Source organism: Salvia hispanica, chromosome 1, assembly GCF_029641045.1.
Source record: "Salvia hispanica isolate PSC_SH4W2 chromosome 1, Shi_PSC_v1, whole genome shotgun sequence".
Classification (NCBI taxonomy): Eukaryota; Viridiplantae; Streptophyta; class Magnoliopsida; order Lamiales; family Lamiaceae; genus Salvia; species Salvia hispanica.
This window is the reverse complement of record NC_142692.1, coordinates 28792676-28814034: the sequence shown is the minus strand read 5'-3', so window position 1 is coordinate 28814034 and position 21359 is coordinate 28792676. Positions and strand designations below refer to the sequence as shown.

The 21359-nt window shown below is 39.2% G+C and overlaps 2 protein-coding genes, 1 non-coding gene and 1 pseudogene across 3 annotated transcripts; 1 reads left to right on the top strand and 3 right to left on the bottom strand.

Annotated features, from left to right (window-relative positions):
* Positions 1-1494: 1494 nt before the first annotated feature.
* LOC148933555 (uncharacterized) lies at positions 1495-6996 on the top strand (annotated as a pseudogene).
* Positions 2011-2117, bottom strand: LOC148933556 (small nucleolar RNA R71). Its single transcript, XR_016134811.1, has one exon. It is a non-coding gene; the product is annotated as a small nucleolar RNA R71 (small nucleolar RNA).
* A 4551-nt stretch (positions 6997-11547) lies between the features above and the next one.
* On the bottom strand, positions 11548-16804 carry LOC125220938 (uncharacterized). Its single transcript, XM_089062624.1, has one exon. It carries the CDS (start codon positions 16366-16368, stop codon positions 14893-14895), a length of 1476 nt encoding a protein of 491 aa, XP_088918750.1. The 5' UTR covers positions 16369-16804; the 3' UTR covers positions 11548-14892.
* Positions 16805-16918: 114 nt separating this feature from the next.
* Positions 16919-20650, bottom strand: AS1 (myb-like HTH transcriptional regulator family protein). The gene is made up of 2 exons (XM_048123683.2): positions 20159-20650; positions 16919-18270 (listed from the first exon to the last, which is right to left on the bottom strand). Exon 2 carries the CDS (start codon positions 18222-18224, stop codon positions 17175-17177), a length of 1050 nt encoding a protein of 349 aa, XP_047979640.1. The 5' UTR covers positions 18225-18270; positions 20159-20650; the 3' UTR covers positions 16919-17174.
* Positions 20651-21359: the final 709 nt, after the last annotated feature.

Below are 21359 nucleotides of genomic sequence, written 5' to 3'. Positions count from 1 at the left end.
AGAGTCCAGAGAGGGCTGATTTTATGTCACCCGTCCGGGTGAATTTTCAGCTTCGAAATATACCCGGTCGGGTAAGATTCGGAAGGCGTGAAGAGTCCAGAGAGGGGTGATTTTATGTCACCCGGCGGGGTGAATTTGTAGTTTCGAAATATACCCGGCTGGGTAGAGCAATTCTAACTGCATCTCTGCAGTTTCTTGGGCGGTTGACTGGGAATAAAAAAAGTCGACGAAGAGAGAGAAAAGGGGAGAACGAATCTGGAGAAAAGGAAGGGGTGAGAATTTAGAGTGGAATGGATACGTGTTTGGTTGGTGAAGTTGCAAAAGGAAGAATTCTCCAAAGTCAAAATCATCATCTTCAAGTTCCATGGTTTCAAGGATTTCCATCTCCATTATCTTTGTTCTTAGTTTGATCATGTTAGGCTAAGAATATTGTGTTGCTCCAAACATGTGTTAGACAATGTAATTTTGTGATTTATCCTATGTTCGTTTCTATTTCATACTCGCTTTTTCTACTTGCTCTTTGAATTAATCTATCTCTTTAGGTGCATCTTTAGTGATAGTTTTGTAATCTTATTTTAATGCCTCTTTAGCTTGAAATAAGATGGATCAAAGTAGTTTTGGATTATCAATTGGATTTGTTTAGATGACAGATTGATAATGGATGTTAAGCACTTTATGAAACTGTTTCCTTGAATCTCGCGCTTCCGTAGGATTTTTAGAATTGTGGAATTTAGTTTTAGAAATATGTGTTTAGCTATTCTTTGACCATTTGTGTTTAGCATGTTTAGTGCCTACACTTTAGTTTGTTCTTATTTGTCCCGAATGTTATGAGATAGAATCGAATTTTTAAGATAAATCCTCTTGTTGTCTACAATTGTTTGGAGTAACTTTCGTCTCTCTTGTGTAATTTGAAATTTAAACTTTGTCTCTTTTGTTTAAAAATCTTTCTCCAATCAAGAACCTACATTTAAAATGTTTTGTATTTTTAGTGAAGTTAGACAAACTTACCTTCCCTGCGGATCGATACCTTAAATTTCTACACACGAAGCTGTAATCTTGCAGTAAAGTGGTAATATTTGGGTTACTTAATTGAACTTGAGTGCAAAATTATTTTGTTTTGATAGACCTAAAATTACACATCAAGTTTTGGCGCCGTTGCCGGGGAAGGCAATAGGTTGTTTAACTTCTAGTTTGTTAATTTGTGTTTTATTTTATTTGATCTTTCTTTTTATTTTGTAGGTACTTACTTCGTGTTCTTGGGAGTGATAGTCATCTACCACGTCTGGACTTGAAGACGAAGGAGTGTTTATATTAAGTGATATCTTTCTAATTTTTAGTTTAGTGTTACAAAGCACACACATTTTATAAGACTAACCCCGAAGTTGTCGAGATGTCTCGCTTTCGGTAGGAGTAGTATATTAGTGTTGTGTTTGGTTTATTTTCTGTTGTGTAGGTATTCTATAAAATCAAAAACAGAAAAACGAAAATCAGTGGATGCAAACCAGATCTAAGGGTACACCGCAATTTGGGTTATTGATATATCATAGAAGAGGACAGAATTCCACTGTGATTGGTACACATCAAGACGTTGAGGGTAGTAGTGATTCAGAAGTTGAGTCTATGGCTGAAGACGACAATAATGTTCCACCACCCATGGGAAGGTTTGGCGACATCCTCAGATCGGGAATTAATCATCCGGGAGAGTTTGCCTATGCACATGATAATGTTAACATCCCACCTCACTACATTAGTTTGGTGAACGGTGGAAATCTTTTCCATGGACGAGATGAAGAAGATCCGATGAGTCATTTGAATGCCTTTTATGAATTGACGAACTCTCATAGACCTCCAAATGTAGAGCATCATCGGATTAAGAGAGCATTATTTCCTTTCTCATTGAGAGAGAAAGCAAGAGAATGGTACGACTCATTACCGGGCTACAACATAGCGACATTTGAGGAGTTGAAATCGAAATTCCTTTTGGAATATAACTCTCCAATGAAGATCGAGAAGTTGAGAGAGGAGATCACTTTATTCCGGCAAAAGTATGATGAGTCATTTGCCGAAGCTTGGAAGAGGTTTACAGATTTGCTAAGGAAATGCCCAAGCCATGGTCTAGCTCCGGGGCATGATCTTTTGAAGTTCTACAAAGGACTCAATAATGAAGGCACGGGATTAGTTACCGCAGGTTCAAGTGGAAATTTAGATGATTTGACACATGATGAAGTGAGAGCCTTATTTCAGAGATTAGCAAACAATCAGAGGAATTGGCATAATCCAAGAAGAGCGGCTGATAAGGCAGGAGATACATTTGGTGCTACCAAGGATGCAGAGAGAGTGACAGCAATAGAGGCCCAATTGGCGGATATAAGCACTCAAATGTCTTCAATGACAAATGCTGTCAAATCTTTTCAATTGACTCCTCAACCTCAAGCAGTGGCTGTGTTGAAGTGTGGTTTGTGCCAAGGTGGACATCATACTGATCAATGTCCAAGTCTTCAAGGACCATCGGTGGAGGACGTGAATTACATTGGTAACAACCGTCAAGGTTTCAACCAAGGTAATCAATATAGCAATCAACAGATTTGGAGACCTCAACAAGGAAACTGGAATCAAGTTGGTTCTAGCAACACTGCAGGAAATCAATGGAGAAGTAATACCCAACCTCCGGGTTTTGAGAAGAAGTCATCACAAGAAGATCAATTGGGACAGATTTTCTCTTTTATGACTAAAAGTCAAAAGGAGAATGAGAATTTCAGAGATAAAACTGTGGAGAAGTTTGGACAACTCGAGGCTACTATGAGGACTCTTGAGACTCAAATTGGGCAGCTTGCTACATCATCTCATACAAGAATTCCTGCAACTATTCCGAGTGATACTGTGCCCAATCCCAAAGGCAATGAACATTGCAAGGTAGTTACATTGAGAAGTGGTCGTGAGTTGGGTTCGACACCATTAATGGACGGCCAAGGTACTTCCGGCATCTCACACGCAGGGGCGGATGAGATGTTAGGCTTGCATTCCTCGCACGCAGGGGCGGACGAGGTATGTAAGGGAAGTCCCGAGTTGGTGCATGGGGCCCAACATGGTCAAGAACAGGCTGCATCCGGCAGCAAGGAACATGGTGACGAATACGATTCTAGTGGAAAGATTTCAGCAGAATAGAAAGGAAAGAAGATAGTAGAGATGGAATCAAAGAGAAAGATGATGACAAGTCCGGCACAAGATCCTAAGAGCAAGTTTAACTTCCCAGATCATATCCCTCCTCCACCATATCCATCTAAGAGGAAGAAAAGAGTCCCAAAAGAGAAAAGTTTTGAGTGGATGATGAATGTAATCCGAAAAGTGAATGTGGATGTGTCATTAGTGGACCTCTTCACTAATTTTCCGAAGTTCTCCAAGTTTTTCAAGGATATGATGGCAAACAAGGAGAAACTACAAGATGAGGGGATAGTGGCTTTGAGCATGAATTGCTCACAATTGATTTCAGGAATGATGCCAATGAAGAAGAGGGACCCCGGAAGTTGTGTGATTCCTTGTGAGATCGGCAACACAATCTTCACAAAATGCTTATTGGATCAAGGATCGGGGATCTCACTTATGGCATTGAAAACTGCACGTGCCATTGGACTAGAGGATAGGATGGAGCCTATAGACATTGCTCTACAATTGGCTGATCACTCGATAGTAAAGCCTAGTGGAATAGTAGAGGATGTCTTGGTCAAAGTTGACAAATTCATCATCCCTGTTGACTTTATAGTCTTGGATATGCCCGAGGACAAAGAGGTACCAATTCTATTTGGTAGACCATTTCTTGCCACGGGAGATGTGTTGCTTGGAGCTAAAGACAACTCTGTCACATTCAGAATTAATGGTGAGCAAGTGACCATTAATGTGGAGAAGACAATGAAGCACCCTAGTGATGCCAATGCGTGTTTTAGAGTTGATGTCCTTGATAAATGCATATTTGACAAGATGTGTTGCTCATCAAGAATTGAAGGAAGTGTATATGAGAAAGGGAGTTTGGAGAGAGATTTTGGTTCGACAATCAAAGTAAATTTTGATGAAACAGAAGATTATCAAGTTGATCAACCAAATCTGGAAAATGAATGCGTGGTGGATACTTTTGTGGCAGATGTGAGACCTTCAGTTGAAGTACCACCAAAGTTAGAATTGAAGCCCCTCCCGAAAAATTTGAAATATGCCTTCCTTGGTGATGATGAAACTTTACCGGTTGTGGTATCGGCTGAGTTGAATAATGAAGAAGAATCCAAGTTAATAGAGCTACTTAAGTTGCACAAGCAAGCTCTAGGATGGTCTATAGCCGATATCAAAGGAATTAGCCCGACAATATGTATGCATAAAATCTTGATGGAAGATGGAGCTAAGCCGGTAAGAGAGAGACAAAGAAGGTTGAACCCACTTATGCAAGAAGTGGTGGAAAAAGAAGTGAAGAAATTGTTGAAATTTGGGATGATCTATCCTATATCCGATAGCGAGTGGGTTAGCCCGGTGCAATGTGTACCCAAGAAAGGAGGAATAACCGTGACAGTCAACGAAAAGAATGAAGTCTTAGCAACTCGATTGGTGAACTCATGGAGAGTTTGTATGGACTACAGAAGATTGAATAAGGCGACAAGAAAAGATCATTTTTCGTTGTCATTTTTGGATCAGTTGCTTGATAGGATTGCGGGTTATTCTCATTACTGTTTCTTGGATGGATATTCGGGGTATAATCAGATTGCAATAGCCCCGGAAGATCAAGAAAAGACGACATTCACTTGCCCTATTGGAACTTATGCCTTCCGCCGGATGCCGTTTGGTTTGTGCAATGCTCCGGCTACATTTCAACGTTGTATGATGGCAATATTCTCCGACATGAATGAGGATATTATGGAGATCTTCATGGATGATTTCTCCGTGTTTGGCTCATCTTTTGACTGTTGTTTACACAACTTGGGTCGTGTGCTACAAAGATGTGAAGAGTCGAATCTAGTGCTTAATTGGGAGAAATGTCAATTTATGGTGAAGGAAGGTATTGTTTTGGGACACAAGGTGTCGGAGTTGGGATTGGAGATGGATAAGGCTAAGATTGAAGTAATCTCTAAGTTACCTCCTCCAACAAATGTGAAGGGCATCCGTAGTTTTCTTGGTCATGCGGGATTCTACCGAAGATTCATAAAAGATTTTTCAAAAATTGCAAAACCTCTTTGCAATCTACTTGAGAAGGATGCCAAGTTCGTCTTCGATGATAAATGCCTTGAGGCATTTGATTTTCTCAAGAAGAAGCTAGTCGAAGCTCCTATTATTATCACACCTGATTGGTCGAAACCATTTGAGTTGATGTGTGATGCTTCGGACTACGCTGTGGGAGCCGTTTTAGGCCAAAGAAGAGAGAAAGTCCTACATGCCATCTACTATGCTAGCAAGGTACTCAATGATGCCCAATTGAACTACACCACGACGGAGAAGGAAATGTTAGCAGTTGTGTATGCTTTTGAGAAGTTTCGTGCATATTTACTTGGCACAAAGGTGGTAGTGTTCACGGACCATTCAGCTATCAAATATTTGATGAACAAGAAAGATGCAAAACCTCGTTTGGTGAGATGGGTCCTATTATTACAAGAATCTGATGTGGAAATCAAAGATAAAAAGGGGACTGAGAATTTGGTAGCTGATCATCTTTCTAGATTAGAAGGCGTGGAAGAGACGGAAGATGAGAAAATGAAAAGGATCAATGAAAAATTTCCCGATGAACAAGTGTTGCAAGTGGAGGCTCAGGAAACATATGTGCCGTGGTTTGCTAACTTGGCAAACTACATTGTTACGGGCATTATACCCGAAGGGTTGTCTTCTAACCAAAAGAAGAAATTTTTTAGTGACACCCGTATGTATGTTTGGGAAGATCCATTTCTCTTCCGTATTTGCAGTGATGGAGTCATTCGAAGGTGTGTTGGAGAGCATGAGCACCTTCAGATTTTGTCTGCTTGCCATGATTCTGAGTATGGCGGCCATTTCGGAGCACGTCGAACTGCATTTAAAGTGCTTCAGTCCGGATTCTTTTGGCCATCTATCTTCAAGGATGCAAAAGCCTATGTAGAGAGATGTGACAGTTGCCAAAGAACCGGCAATATTTCGTGGAGAAATGAAATGCCAATGAATAATATTCACGAGGTAGAACTCTTTGATGTTTGGGGAATAGACTTCATGGGACCGTTCCCCAAGTCAAATGGGCAACAATACATTCTTGTAGCTGTCGATTATGTCTCTAAGTGGGTAGAGGCAGTGGCCTCGGCAACCAATGATGCCAAAGTTGTGTTGAAGTTCATCAAGAAGCATATCTTTAATCGCTTTGGGACACCACGAGCTATAATCAGTGATGGAGGAACTCATTTTTGCAACAAGCTGTTCGAAAACCTCCTAGGAAAATATGGTGTCCAACACAAGGTTGCTACCCCTTATCATCCCCAAACTAGTGGCCAAGTTGAAGTCTCCAATCGAGAGATAAAACGGGTGCTTGAGAAAGTTGTAAAGCCGTCTCGGAAGGATTGGACTCAAAAGCTAGATGATGCTTTATGGGCATATCGAACGGCATATAAGACCCCGATTGGAACTTCTCCATATAAGTTGGTGTTTGGAAAAGCTTGTCATTTGCCGGTGGAACTTGAGCATAAAGCTTATTGGGCTTTGCAAAAGCTTAATTTGGACTATGATGCTGCAGCAGAGAAGAGAATGTTTGACATGAATGAAATGGATGAGTTTAGGCTTCGTGCATATGAGAGTGTTGATCTCTACAAGGAGCGTGCTAAAAAGATACATGATGCAGCCGTTAAGCCTCGTCATTTCCATGAAGGACAGTTGGTCCTATTGTACAACTCTCGGCTGAAACTCTTTCCGGGCAAGCTCAAGTCAAGATGGTGGGGTCCTTATGTGGTGCACAAGGTGTATCCCTATGGTGCTGTTGATATTCGAGATCAGAAAAATGACAATCTTTAGAAGGTGAATGGCCAACGCTTGAAGGCATATGTTGGAGGTGAAAGTGGTATGGAAGCAAGAGAAGTGGCTGCACTAGTGGAACCGAAAGTGTAGATCAAGGATGAAGAAAGTCGAGCCAACGACTATAAACAAAGGCGCTGATTGGGAGGCAACCCAAGTTTTATTTTTCTTTTATTTTTATTATCATATGTTGGAGGTTTGTTTGCTCAATTCTTTCCTCTAACATTTATTTTGAATTGAGTGTTTCTTTTTGTGTGTTTTATCTTTTGTTTCTTGTGTGTAGGAGCAACATGGAGATAGGACTCATATTGGAGCTTGTTAGGAAGCACACTTGCAAAGCAATATACACCCACCCTCCCACCCGAATGCACTATGGATATCATGCCAAGTTTGGGGAAGTCTTCTTTTCCCTTTACTTTTTATGTTCTTTTTGCTTGCATTGAGGACAATGAAGTATTCAAGTTTGGGGGGGTTGAATGAGTTTGAATGAGTTTCTATGCATGAAGCATGTTTGTGGGGTGTATTATTTGCTAAATGTGTTTTTGAATCAATGTAATTGACGAGTGCATGCTTTATCTTCGGCTTTCTGGTTGGGAAATCTTGCTTGATTTTACTTGATCTTTGAAGCTCAGGATGGATGGAATTTGTGCATTGATTTATTTGAAAGAGCATTTTGTGATTACAACCGATTTCTTGAGTTGAGGAGAGTATGAAAGTCACATGTCTTTTGGAAATTATCTTGGATCGATTTGCTTTATTGAGTTACGTGCTTGCATTCATGTGTGTCAATGATAGGGGAAGATAAGGCATTAGGATGAACTCCATGGCCAAATGATCACATGCCTAGTCCAACATATGATCCCCTAGAAGCCACTTTGAGCGTAATCTCTATTGTTTTGTGCAAACACTTAGCCAATCACTTAGCTACTAAAATAAGCCTCATTTTAGCCTCGTCATTGATCCTTGCTACTTTTTGAGTGCTAAATACAAGTCTTATGCTTTGTTGATTGAGTTGTGAGTGTTGGGTGGTGTTCTATAAAAGTGTAGAGATTTTGAGACTCGATGTAATGTATAATTGAGAATGAAGTTCTTAGTAGAAATGAAAATGACGGCCTCCAAAAATTGCAAAAGTCGAGGTATTTAAAAAAAAAAGAAAAAAAAAAGAAGAGTTTGATGAAATAAAGATAGAGCTTCTATTTTTTTTAAGATGTAATTTTGTCTTGAATGATCTCAAGTTTGGGGGAATGAATATTTGGTTGTAAAGTCTTGTTAGTTGATTCTTTGGAAGGAAGTTGTAGGAGGGAAGAATTTGGCACTCAAATGTGTAGTTTTTTGAGCTCACTATCCATATTTATCCTACCTCATCCTTAGCCCCATTACAACCTATAATTAAGACCTTGGACCTTATTGTTGATACATTGTGGATGTTTTGTAAATAGCTTAGTAGAGTTGAAGAAGTTTGATTTGAAATCCGCGAGTCTATGTGATAAGTAATGCTTGACGAGTCAACGATGACGGTTTGAGTTGTAAGATCTTATGCTTGAACTTACTTTGAAGTGCACCTTGACTTGAAGTTCTAAGTGGATGGGTGAGTGTTCTTGATAGTGGGAAATCTTGATTGGAAAATGTTGGGGGTTTAGTATTTGTCATTCATGTCTTTACTTGATTCTTTGTGATGAAAACTTTTGAAATAAATTTTATGTGTTAAACTTTGTTGAGTTATTGTGCTTGAAATCAATCTTGCTCGAGGACAAGCAAAAGCTCAAGTTTGGGGGTATTTGATGCGAAGCATATTTTCTATATTATTCCCCTTAGTGCTTTACATTTTTATGTAATTATGACTCATCAAATTATTGTTTTCATCGATTTTTAGGTTGTAAAAAGCTTATTAGAGCTCACTCAAACATTCCATCAAACATTTGGTGTGCTGTGCAAAAGACAAGTGAAGAATTTTCGTTGAGGCATTTCATCGAACAATTGGTGTGCACTGTGTTTTAACACAACAAACAGCAGCTGCTGAGTCACCTCTCCAGAAACGAACCTCACGACTCAACCACAAACTGAGCCGGCTCTCCGCCGATTGGGTGCCCCGACGAACCCGGCGACCCGCGGAAGTGCTTCGCGCAGCAAAGCTCCACCCGCCCGGGTGAGTTTCATACCAACAAATACACCCGTCCGGGCAGCTTCTTCAAGGCGTGAAGAGTCCAGAGAGGGCTGATTTTATGTCACCCGTCCGGGTGAATTTTCAGCTTCGAAATATACCCGGCCGGGTAAGATTCGGAAGGCGTGAAGAGTCCAGAGAGGGGTGATTTTATGTCACCCGGCCGGGTGAATTTGTAGTTTCGAAATATACCCGGCCGGGTAGAGCAATTCTAACTGCATCTCTGCAGTTTCTTGGGCGGTTGGCTGGGAATAAAAAAGGTCGACGAAGAGAGAGAAAAGGGGAGAACGAATCTGGAGAAAAGGAAGGGGTGAGAATTTAGAGTGGAATGGATACGTGTTTGGTTGGTGAAGTTGCAAAAGAAAGAATTCTCCAAAGTCAAAATCATCATCTTCAAGTTCCATGGTTTCAAGGATTTCCATCTCCATTATCTTTGTTCTTAGTTTGATCATGTTAGGCTAAGAATATTGTGTTGCTCCAAACATGTGTTAGACAATGTAATTTTGTGATTTATCCTATGTTCGTTTCTATTTCATACTCGCTTTTTCTACTTGCTCTTTGAATTAATCTATCTCTTTAGGTGCATCTTTAGTGATAGTTTTGTAATCTTATTTTAATGCCTCTTTAGCTTGAAATAAGATGGATCAAAGTAGTTTTGGATTATCAATTGGATTTGTTTAGATGACAGATTGATAATGGATGTTAAGCACTTTATGAAACTGTTTCCTTGAATCTCGCGCTTCCGTAGGATTTTTAGAATTGTGGAATTTAGTTTTAGAAATATGTGTTTAGCTATTCTTTGACCATTTGTGTTTAGCATGTTTAGTGCCTACACTTTAGTTTGTTCTTATTTGTCCCGAATGTTATGAGATAGAATCGAATTTTTAAGATAAATCCTCTTGTTGTCTACAATTGTTTGGAGTAACTTTCGTCTCTCTTGTGTAATTTGAAATTTAAACTTTGTCTCTTTTGTTTAAAAATCTTTCTCCAATCAAGAACCTACATTTAAAATGTTTTGTATTTTTAGTGAAGTTAGACAAACTTACCTTCCCTGCGGATCGATACCTTAAATTTCTACACACGAAGCTGTAATCTTGCAGTAAAGTGGTAATATTTGGGTTACTTAATTGAACTTGAGTGCAAAATTATTTTGTTTTGATAGACCTAAAATTACACATCATCTTACCAAACAGAATGTTGGAAAAATTATCAAAAAGACTCTTGATGAATATGAGGATCTAAAAATAACAAGCCTTGAGGATGTACTCTGCATAGAGATTCTTTGCAATATAACTTACAAAGTTACATTCTTCTAATTGCATAGTAGATAAAAAAAAATTATTATGTAATTAAGTTTGTTGATGCATGGACACAAGAAGGAAATTACTGGATATGTGGAAAGATAGAGACAGTGCTTCCTCTCTGTGGGGAATGGTTCTATTTGTCATGGAAGATATGTGGCAAAAAAGTTGATAAAATAGGAGAACAATGCTACTGCAACAAATGCACTAAACACTAGCATGAAGCAATTGAAATGTACTCTTTCTTTTAAAACAGTTTATCTGTTACATATTTGTATTTCAAAAGAGAACTACTAATAAAGTTGTTTATTACAAATATAGGTTTGTTTTTAATGTAGTAGATTCAACCTTCAATGCATCACTATTGATATGGGACAAAGAGAGTCGCCAAATGATGGGAAAAAAGTTGGAAAGGTTATACTAGCATATACGGTGGTATATAAATATAAATACATATATAAGTATTAAATAACAGTAATTTAGGTTTGTAAACCAAATTTATTTATTGAATAATATAATTTTATTTTCAGGTATGAAAAGAGGACTTCATACCATCAGAAATTGAAGAGAAAATCCTTGGAAAAACTTTTCTATTCAATTACACCCTATGACCCTTTATCAGTGCATGCACAAATTTTTCATAGAGAGGTGTCCATGGTTCCGGAACCGGCGGTTACGGTTCGGAGCCGGTTCCGGAACCGTCGGTTCCAGTTTTAGAAATTGTCGAACCGGAACCGAACCACGAGGGTGTTTCGCGGTTTCGGTTCCAAAAACACTGGTTTCGGTTTCAGTTTCGAACGGGCAGTTTTTCACAATTCTGAACCGTTGGGTTTTTTCCGATTTCAGCACGGTTTCGGTTCGAAAAATTTGAACCTAAACCGAACCAGGGTTCAAAAATCGACGGTTTCAATTCGGGTACATTCTCACGATTTCGATTTTAACCGCCGGTTCAATAAACCTTGAGCAGGTCACAACATGTCTAATTAAATTAGCACAATTTATGCATGAAGCACTAAGATACGAGCTTTCATCTCTATGGGGACTAATTAGCATAATGTACAATATTTTGGTTTGCAAGTATTAGAGGAACCTCTCTAATGTGCTAACAAAATGAATCAACACAATTTGTTGAAGGAACAACTTCAACGTGTTGTGAGATAAAACAATCTGAATCCACGGATAACAAGAGCTTAATCCGAAGCCCTCAAAAGACAAGATCTAATCCAAGATCTAAAAGAGAACAAAGTTGAAAGTATATTTGATATTCAAAAGTGAGTTCCATATGTTGAGGCAAGGCCTCTATTTATAGGATACAAAAGCATTGACAACTCAATGACAACTAATACATGACAACTCATAAACAACACACATCCTTAATAACTAAGGCTTCTAGAAATATATAAAGGATAAACTTGCCAACCAAGTGACATCTAGTAGCAAAATTCAAATTGACTTTCTCTTCTTTGGTGTAGCAAAATTGATTTTGGCTTCTTCTTTCTTGAAGTAATATAATTGGTTTTAATACTTGAGTGTTTATATTTGATGTCCCTCATCATTCTCCTCTACTTGTTTGAAACTCGACCTCGAGTTATCTTCGTAAAGTGTCTGCTCCGAGAGATAGAGTGATAAGTCTGCCACGTTAAAAGTATTTGAAATATTCATCTCACTTGGCAATTCTACCACATATGCATTTTCATTGATCCTCTTTAGAATAGTGTACGGACCATATTTCTTTTGCCTTAATTTTCCATGAACACCAGTAGGCAATCTCTCCTTTCTAAGATAAACCATAACTTTGTCACCAACTTTGAAGGTCATTTCCCTCCTCTTCTTATCAGCCAATTGCTTGTATTTCTGATTTGAAGCTTCTAATACATCATGTACCTCTTTAAACAGCTCAGAATAATTGTCACCAAACGTCTTAGCTGATCTTGAACTCTCCTTTGTTGGTAACTTTACTAAATCAACCACATGCCTTGGAATTTTAGTGTAGACAATAGAGAATGGGCTACGACCTGTTGACCTATGCTCAGAATTATTGTAGGCAAACTCTGCAAGGGACAAAGCTAAATCCCACTGACCCTTCTTATCTCCGCATATGCAGCGAATTAAATTACCCATAAACTTGTTTACCACTTCTGTTTGGCCATCGGTTTGCGGATGCGCCGTGCTTGAAAATTTCAAGTCTGTATTGAATTGCTTCCATAATGTAAGCCAAAATGCGGCAAGAAATTTGCTATCACGATCCGAAACAATTGATCTGGGAATACCATGTAGCCTAACTACTTCTCTAAAGAAAAGGTTAGCCACATGATGCGCATCTGTTGTCTTACGACAAGGGATAAAATGCGCCATTTTAGAAAATCTGTCTACTACCACGTAAACAGCATCATGCCCCCGTCGTGTCCTTGGTAATCCAAGTACGAAATCCATTGATAGATCTTCCCATGGTGCAGCCGGAACTGGTAATGGCATATATAGTCCAGTGTTTTGTACTTGACCCTTGTAAACTTGACACACCGGACACCTTTGCACAAACTTGCCGGCATCTCGTTTAAGTTGGGGTCAATAATAGCGTGCCTCCAGATTAGCGATAGTCTTATCACGCCCAACATGACCGCTGAGATTACTTGAATGCATCTCTCTAATAAACTTGTCCCGTAGAGAACTTCTGGGGATGCATAGGCGGTCTCCATTAAAGATATATCCATCTTGTACCACATAATTCTCTTCTAATTGTAATCCTTTCATATGCTTCATCCAGATTCGCTCGAAGTCTTCATCATGTTCGTATAACTCCTTAATTTGATCCACTCCTGGCAACTCAGCTTCGAAAGAAACCATAAGATTTGCACGTCGGCTTAAGGCATCTGCTACTCGATTGGTTACTCCAGACTTGTGGACGATAAGATAATTGAACCTCTCTAAGTATGCCGCCCACCTTGCCAACATGCGATCCACATGTTTTTGACTTCTAAAATGTTTCAAAGATTGGTGATCGGTGTAGACAATGAATTCCTTTGGCAACAAGTAGACCTCCCATGTCTTTAATGCTCTAAACACTGAATACAACTCTTGTTGGTAGGTACTCCATTTCTGTCTAGCCTCACTTAGCTTGTCACTGAAGAAAGCAACAGGTTTCCTATCTTGAGATAAAACAGCCCTAATGCCTACTCCGCTAGCATCACATTCCAACTCGAAAGTCTTGTTGAAATCTGGTAATACTAAAACAGGTGCTTGTGAGAGCTTTTCTTTAATCTTCTTGAAGCTATCTTCAACCTTTTCATCCCATTTGAATTTCCCTTTCTTTAGACATTCAGTAATTGGTGCCATGATTGTACTAAAATTCTTCACAAATCTTCTGTAGAATGTGGCTAAACCATGAAAGCTCCTCACTTCAGAGATTGTTTTTGGAGTTGGCCACCTCTTTATTGCCTCTACTTTAGACTCATCAACTTGAATTCCTTCACTTGAGATCACGAATCCCAAGAAAACTAACCTTGTCTCAACGAATATGCACTTGTTCAAGTTTACATAGAGTTCATTTTCCTTTAATATATCCATCACCTTCTTGACATGAGCAAAATGTTCCACCAGGTTCTTGCTATATATTAGTATATCATCAAAATAGACAACTACGAACTGCAATAAGAATGGGCGAAGAACCTGATTCATCAAGTGCATGAAAGTGCTAGGAGCGTTAGAAAGTCCAAATGGCATGACAAGCCATTCATATAGCCCCTCTTTTCTCTTGAATGCAGTCTTCCATTCATCACCAGGCCTAATTCGTATTTGATGATATCCACTTTTTAGATCAAGTTTCGAGAACACCTTTGCTCCACTCAATTGGTCAAGCATGTCATCCAAACGTGGAATAGGAAATTTGTATCTTGTGGTGATTTTGTTGATAGCCCTGCTGTCCACGCACATCCGCCAAGATCCATCCTTCTTTGGTGTGAGTAGTGCTGGTACAGCACATGGACTTATACTTTCTCCGACATGCCCCTTACGCAACAACTCTTCCACTTTCTCCTTCAAAATGGCATTCTCCTGTGGGCTCATTCTGTAGTGTGGTAGGTTGGGAAGACTTGCACCTGGAACAAAGTCTATTCGATGTTGGATATCTCTTATAGGAGGTAGATGTTGAGGCTCTCCAAGTATGCTTTCGTACTCAGATAATAGACTTTGAATCTCCGTTGGAATTTCTTTCACAAGTTGTTCATCACCTTTCACAACTAATACGGCACACAACTTTGACTCCTTCAAGTCTTGAGCAAATTCTCTTGAATTTTGAGTAATGGTTAGCATACTCTTCTCCTCTACTTCAGAAGCAATATTAGGAATTTTATCCGGAAGTATGATGATCTTCCGTTTATTCCAAATGAAAGAATACCAATTGTCTCTTCCTTGGTGAGTGGTGTTTACATCATATTGTCAAGGTCTTCCAAGAAGAACATGACATGCATCCATATCAATCACATCACATAAAACATTTGAACGATAATGCTTACCCAAGGAAAGTGGTAACCAACATTGTTTGGTGATCTTGATCTTCACTCCTTTCTTGAGCCAACCAATAGTATATGGATTCGGGTGATCTCTAGTCTCAAGATTCAAGTGTTTGACCATTCTTTCAGAAACTAAATTCTCACTGATACAACTATCAATGACAAATTTGCATACCTTTCCATTCACTGCAGTGCATTTGCTTTCAAATATCTTCTTTCGTTGCGTCTCTTCAGGTTGTATAGTTGAGCATAGAAGACGTTTGACCACACATACTATTTCTTCCCCATCTTCTTCACATAGTTCAGCTTCTTCGTTTTCAGGTTCATCCACATCTTCATCGCTTTCATCATTTTCATCACGACGAGTGGTGTTGACAAACTTCCTCCGGGGACAGTTACTTGATATGTGACCTTCTTCACGACATTTATAACACTTGATAGGGTTAGATGGTTGCTTTTCATAAGTTTTGCTAGAAGATGGCCCTTTATCAGTCTTCTTTCCTTTAAATGGAGTAGGTTTTTCCTCCTCTCGGCGTGGCAAATTTCTTGATATGTTTTCTGGACGAGAATAAGACATGGCTTTATAAGATACCTTGGTCTTTATGAATCTCTCAGCTTTCAAGGCAAGAGTTTGAGCTTGATCTATAGACCAAATTTGTTGTATGCCTAAGCGTTCTTGAATAGAATCATTGAGACCATTGACATATCTTGCAACTTGTTGGTCTTCATTTTCATATAGATTGCACCTTACTTGTAGCCGTAAGAACTCCTCGGTATATTCAGAAACAGCTTGGTTACCTTGAACACAGTTATGGAATTGAAGGTATAATAGTTGTTCATAATCTGCTGGCAAGAATCTGGCCTTTAAAAGTGCTTTCATTTGTGCACAATCTCTTACACGATTCTCACCCTTCAAGCGTAGCTCTTCTTGATGACGATTCCACCAAGCTCCAGCACCTCCCTTCAATTTATATGCCACCAATGGTACTCTTCGATCCGGCGGGATGTTCATTATCTCAAAGAATGTCTCCACCTCATAGATCCAATCAAGAAATCCTTCAATATTTGCATTGCCGTTGAAAGTTGGAATTTCTGCTTTAATTTTGTACATATCTCCACCACCTCTTCTTCTTTGTTGTTGGTAATGGTCATGCTCCTCTGCATCATCTTCCTCTTCCATTTGTTGTTGGCCCCGTTGTTGTCTCCGATTTCCTCCTTGGTTGATGTTGTTTCTCTGGTATCCAGCTCCAACACCAGCACCAACACCTTGATTATATCTCACTAATATAATAAGTTCTTCAAACCTTCTAGTGAGATCTTGATGAAGGGCATCGATTCGTTGATCCAATCTTTCTTCTAGGTTGTTCACCCGTGTTGTAAGATCATCCATAGCTTGTTGCATTATTCCTCCGAGATATAACAACTAGAGTTGATTAGTCTGGCTCGTGATACCAAACTGATGTAGCACAAGTATTAGAGGAGCCTCTCTAATGTGCTAACAAAATGAATCAACACAATTTGTTGAAGGAACAACTTCAACGTGTTGTGAGATAAAATAATCCAAATCCACGGATAACAAGAGCTTAATCCAAAGCCCTCAAAAGACAAGATCTAATCCAAGATCTAAAAGAGAACAAAGTTCAAAGTATATTTGATATTCAAAAGTGAGTTCCATATGTTGAGGCAATGCCTCTATTTATAGGATACAAAAGCATTGACAACTCAATGACAACTAATACATGACAACTCATAAACAACACACATCCTTGATAACTAAGGCTTCTAGAAATATATAAAGGATAAACTTGCCATCCAAGTGACATCTAGTAGCAAAATTCAAATTGACTTTCTCTTCTTTGGTGTAGCAAAATTGATTTTGGTTTCTTCTTTCTTGAAGTAATATAATTGGTTTTAATACTTGAGTGTTTATATTCGATGTCCCTCGTCAAACATACTGTAAAAACAACACTCTACATTAGTGATGGATGCTCGAGATACATCATAACATAACTCAAAACATCACACAATTCCCAACATTAGAGATAGAGAAACATAACAATACCTCAACCAAGTTAACCAAAGCCAATACAAAGGCAGTCCAAATATCCTATGCAGTTCTTCAGTTTTTTTTTAAACTTAATAAACAAAGTTATTGAATTCTTCCCAGAAATGGTATCTCTAGTATATGTAGTATCCGAGTACACACTTTCATCTGGCGTTCGGGGCATCGGACGAGGCGACTGAGCGGCACCCAATCTGCTCTACGAACTTGGTGAGGCGGAGGTGCTTCGCAGCCCACTGCTCCGCCAGCTTCTGCTCCTTCATCTCCGCCTCCCGTCTCAAACCGGCAATCTGCTCTCTGTACTCCGCCTCAATGCGCTCTATAGTCGCCTTCTGCTCTTCCCGTAGAGCATTCACCTTGGCTTCGATGTCTTCATTCTTCTCCCTTTTCCGGTTAGCCTTCTCTGCCTCGAGCTGCAACTCAACCCTCTTCAGCCTCCAAGCAGCCTCTTTCCTATGCGCAGACCATGCCCGGTGGCCTTCCTCGAGCTCCCGGCAGCATTCAATGAGGTCCGGGACAGGCCCGTTGTTGTCCCCGGCAAGGGCACCAATCCCCCCAAAGGGTAGCAGCCCGTGAGAGGTGTTACTATCATTTGTCTGCAGCCATGGGATTGTTGATGGTGGCAGGGGTGTTGGTGGCACGGTCAAGGGAGAGAGTGTGAGAGTGACCGATGGAGACGAGGCGCTGGAGCTAGCTAGCCATGGGGGCAAAGACGAGGGCTGTTCCGTGTGTTGGAGGAATCCACCACCGCCATTGGGAGTAGGCGGCATTGTGACTGGATTCACAAGCTTCTCCGCAAAGGTCTCCAAGAGGTGGTCGTATTTCGAGTCCTGGATGGGATCGGGCACCTTGTTGTTCTCCTTGTGCTCACGCTGCTGCTTGTCCTTGAAAACCTCCCACCACTTACCGAGTCGCTTGGCAGTGCGGCCAGGGACCTCAGCAGCGATCTTCTTCCATTTGTTACCGTGCTTCGCCTGCAGGTGAATGACGAGAGCCTGCTCCTCTTGGGTAAGGGAGCCCTTCTTGATGCCAGGCTTGAGATAGTTCTTCCACCTCTCGAGACAAGATTTGGCGTCCCGGTTGAGGGGCTGGTTCATGCGCTCAGAAACAAGGTGCCACTCTCTCGGCCCGTATTGCTTCACGTATGCACGCAGCAAAGCATCCTCTTCACCTCGCCACCGCTGTCTTTCTTTCATCTCCCAGCACAAACTCTGCCCATGACCTCCAACTCTTCATAATTATCTGATCAGGGCAATCCACACAAAAACAACATCAAACAAGGATTTAGACATTCTTACCAATTCAGGTAAACACAACTGCATTTGCATCATAAGAAACGGATTCAATAAACCATTTAACACACAATCATGATGTATCTTGGGCTCAAACGGGAATTTAAAACATCATGGTATCCCGAAAATGCTAGGTCAATCTTGAAGCTGATGTCCTCAATGTCGTTCGATCAATCAATTATAATGCAGAACACAATTTCTTGAAACCATCAGGTGAATCTTGAATCAGGTTGTTCCCCAATGTAATTCAATCAAACAGATGGAATTACTAAACCATTTAACACACAAATAACGCTCTATCTTGGCCACAGACAAGGATTCGAACTCTGATGTACGACAAAGCCTCTACATAACTAAGCATGCTAATTATTGAATCTACCTACTGATCCAATCTTGATGCAAAGTGTTCCTCAATGTAATTCAATCAAACAGCCTCAGCGAGGATTTGAACAAAATTTAATGTGGCCTCAATTAAATAACTAAGCACACAATATCTTGAAACTAGTAGTCCAATCTTGAAGCAAAGTGTTCCTGAGTGTCATTCACTAAAATCTATGGAATCACGAAACCATTCAACATTCCTATCTTATAGCCTCAGGCACAGATTCAAACTAAACGTAACACGTGGCTTTAATCAAATAAACCAGCCACACAATTTCTTCAACTCTATTTGGCCAATCTCGAAGCAGATGTTCCTAGTAAAATCAAATGAATGGAATTACTAAACCATTTATGACATGAACATGAATTTGCTACACAGATGCTCCATCTTTGGTGTCACAGCACATTTTTAAACTAAGATGTAAAACGTGATAGATCTCACTGTGATGAATCTTGAAAACTATATGGCAAGCTTGAAGCGGATAAAACATAACATAAGCAAAAAATAAGAAAAAGACACTCAAATTGCATTATCACATAAATATCAAAAGACTCTTTCGACTACAGCAATTTCTTCAGACAGATTTTGTCCGATTCAGATATATGAATGTTACAATTGAGTTTTTCTTTCCAGCTAGACTAGAATAAGAAATCTAAGTGAACCATCAAGATTACACTTTCCGAACCATAGGATAGTTTAGGAATGATCAAGAAAAATTATGAATATCAAGTGTAGTGATATAGGGGCGACCACTACTTAAATGCATAACTAGAGATCACAAATTTAGTTCACTATAAGAGAGATTTAGTTCAACGTTTTAGTTCACAACACGAATTTGAAAACACTGAATGAACCAAAACACCATTATAGTGAACTAAATACATTATAAATTATAGAGTAGTGAACTAAATTCGTGTTCTCTAGTTATTCATTTAAGATTAGTTATATTTTAATCATCTCCCAGTCAAGGTATATCTACAGTTATAATGCTATAAATTATATATACATTTTCAGATTTTCTTCATCGAATTAAACTCTTGCAGAAATAGACAACTTATAAATGAAGAAAATTAGACTAAAAACAAGGATAACATTATCAATAGCTCAAAAAGGAAATGCAGAAATCTTGTGATATTATACATTAATACAAATAAGACATGACTTCCACATGCTAAATATTCAATTAATATTCTCTTAATCTTCAATCTTCTGCCTATAAAATTCAACATTATCACTCCTGCTTATATAAGTTGTCATCTATATGAGTTAAAGAAAAGAAAAACAAAACAAATGGGTGTATGATGAATTACAAGTTCAGACCATCAACATTTACTCAAAATATTCAATTCTTTACCCAGCATCCCAAGGAATTCCTTTGCATGAGCACACATCATGATAAAAAAACACACATTCACAAAAAAAGAAAAAAACCCTTGTAGCAAAATTCAGAGCTTACACTGGTGTTCAAGAAAACCTGGTTTCTCCACAGCCCATTTCTTGATTTTAACCACACAAAAAAATCCAATCTTGAGTACAAGAAAGAAAGATCAAGAGAGACAGCGAGAGATAAAGAGACCCTTTTCCCCTCACGAGCAATGGAGAGATCTGGGAAAGCAAAATCAGTAGCAAGAAAAAACAAACGAGATTCACGCGAGAGTGAGAGATATATATAAATTGAAACCAAGTTGGCTCTTTTCCTTTACAAAAGTTGTGATCCTGACGTAGTTATGTCTGAGCTAAAATGGCTACACATATAACAAAGAGACACACAATTATAAGCTTAGCACACTACACTACTCCCTATTCTTTTTTTGTTCTCATACAATAAAATTCAACCGCTAAATTATAAAATTAAAAAAAAAAGGTCACAACTTTATCAGAGTAAAAGAAAGGAGGAGAGAGAAGAAGGGGTCAACGAGAAAGAGAGAGATTGAGAGAGTGCAATAATGGGGAAATTCTCCCCAGCGTACAATAGCCTAGGTCTTTGCAACTATCATCATCAAGGTAGGGGGGTGGGGTAGAAGGGGGGTGAAATTTCACTGCTCTCACATTAAAAATTTTCTCACTCTTCAACTTTTTCCCATTTTCTGCAAAACCTGCCCCCCTTCGACGTGACTAGACTTGTAGACGTTGAGTGTCACAGTATTCATACAATTTTGTTTAATTTTAATAGAAGGGTGCATTGAATTTTGTTAATCATGATCAAATTGGAGATTTAGAAGAAATTGGGAAGCAATTAAGAATGGAATATATTATTAGTAGTAGTACAAAGCAAGAATAAAAATGAAGAAGAAGTGTCATCGGCGGTGGGGGGTGTTGTGTCCGGGTTCACGACGAAACTGATAAAGACAGGACCTTGCTGTCCCAACCCCTCCTCTCTTTCTCAGTATTGTCAGTGATACGTTACGTCTGTTTTTTCCCTCTTCCCTCTTTTCTATTCTTTTTCCTTTTCTTTTTCTTTTTCTTTTTTTAATTCCTCTAATTCTCAATTTCACATACGACTATCCATATATTGCCACGTCACCCCTATCTCTTTTTTTTTTGTTCTAAGAGGGAAAGTTGTTGTTTTTGATGAAAAAGAGACACTCACTGTTTGGAGCCTAAATATGATATAATAGCAATTAAGATTGAGATATAAAATTATTAGGATTTATAGA

Bases quoted from the DNA above. Each gene is read 5' to 3' on its own strand.
- AS1 (XM_048123683.2), bottom strand. From the start codon at position 18,224: ATGAAAGAAAGACAGCGGTGGCGAGGTGAAGAGGATGCTTTGCTGCGT.
- LOC125220938 (XM_089062624.1), bottom strand. From the start codon at position 16,368: ATGCAACAAGCTATGGATGATCTTACAACACGGGTGAACAACCTAGAA.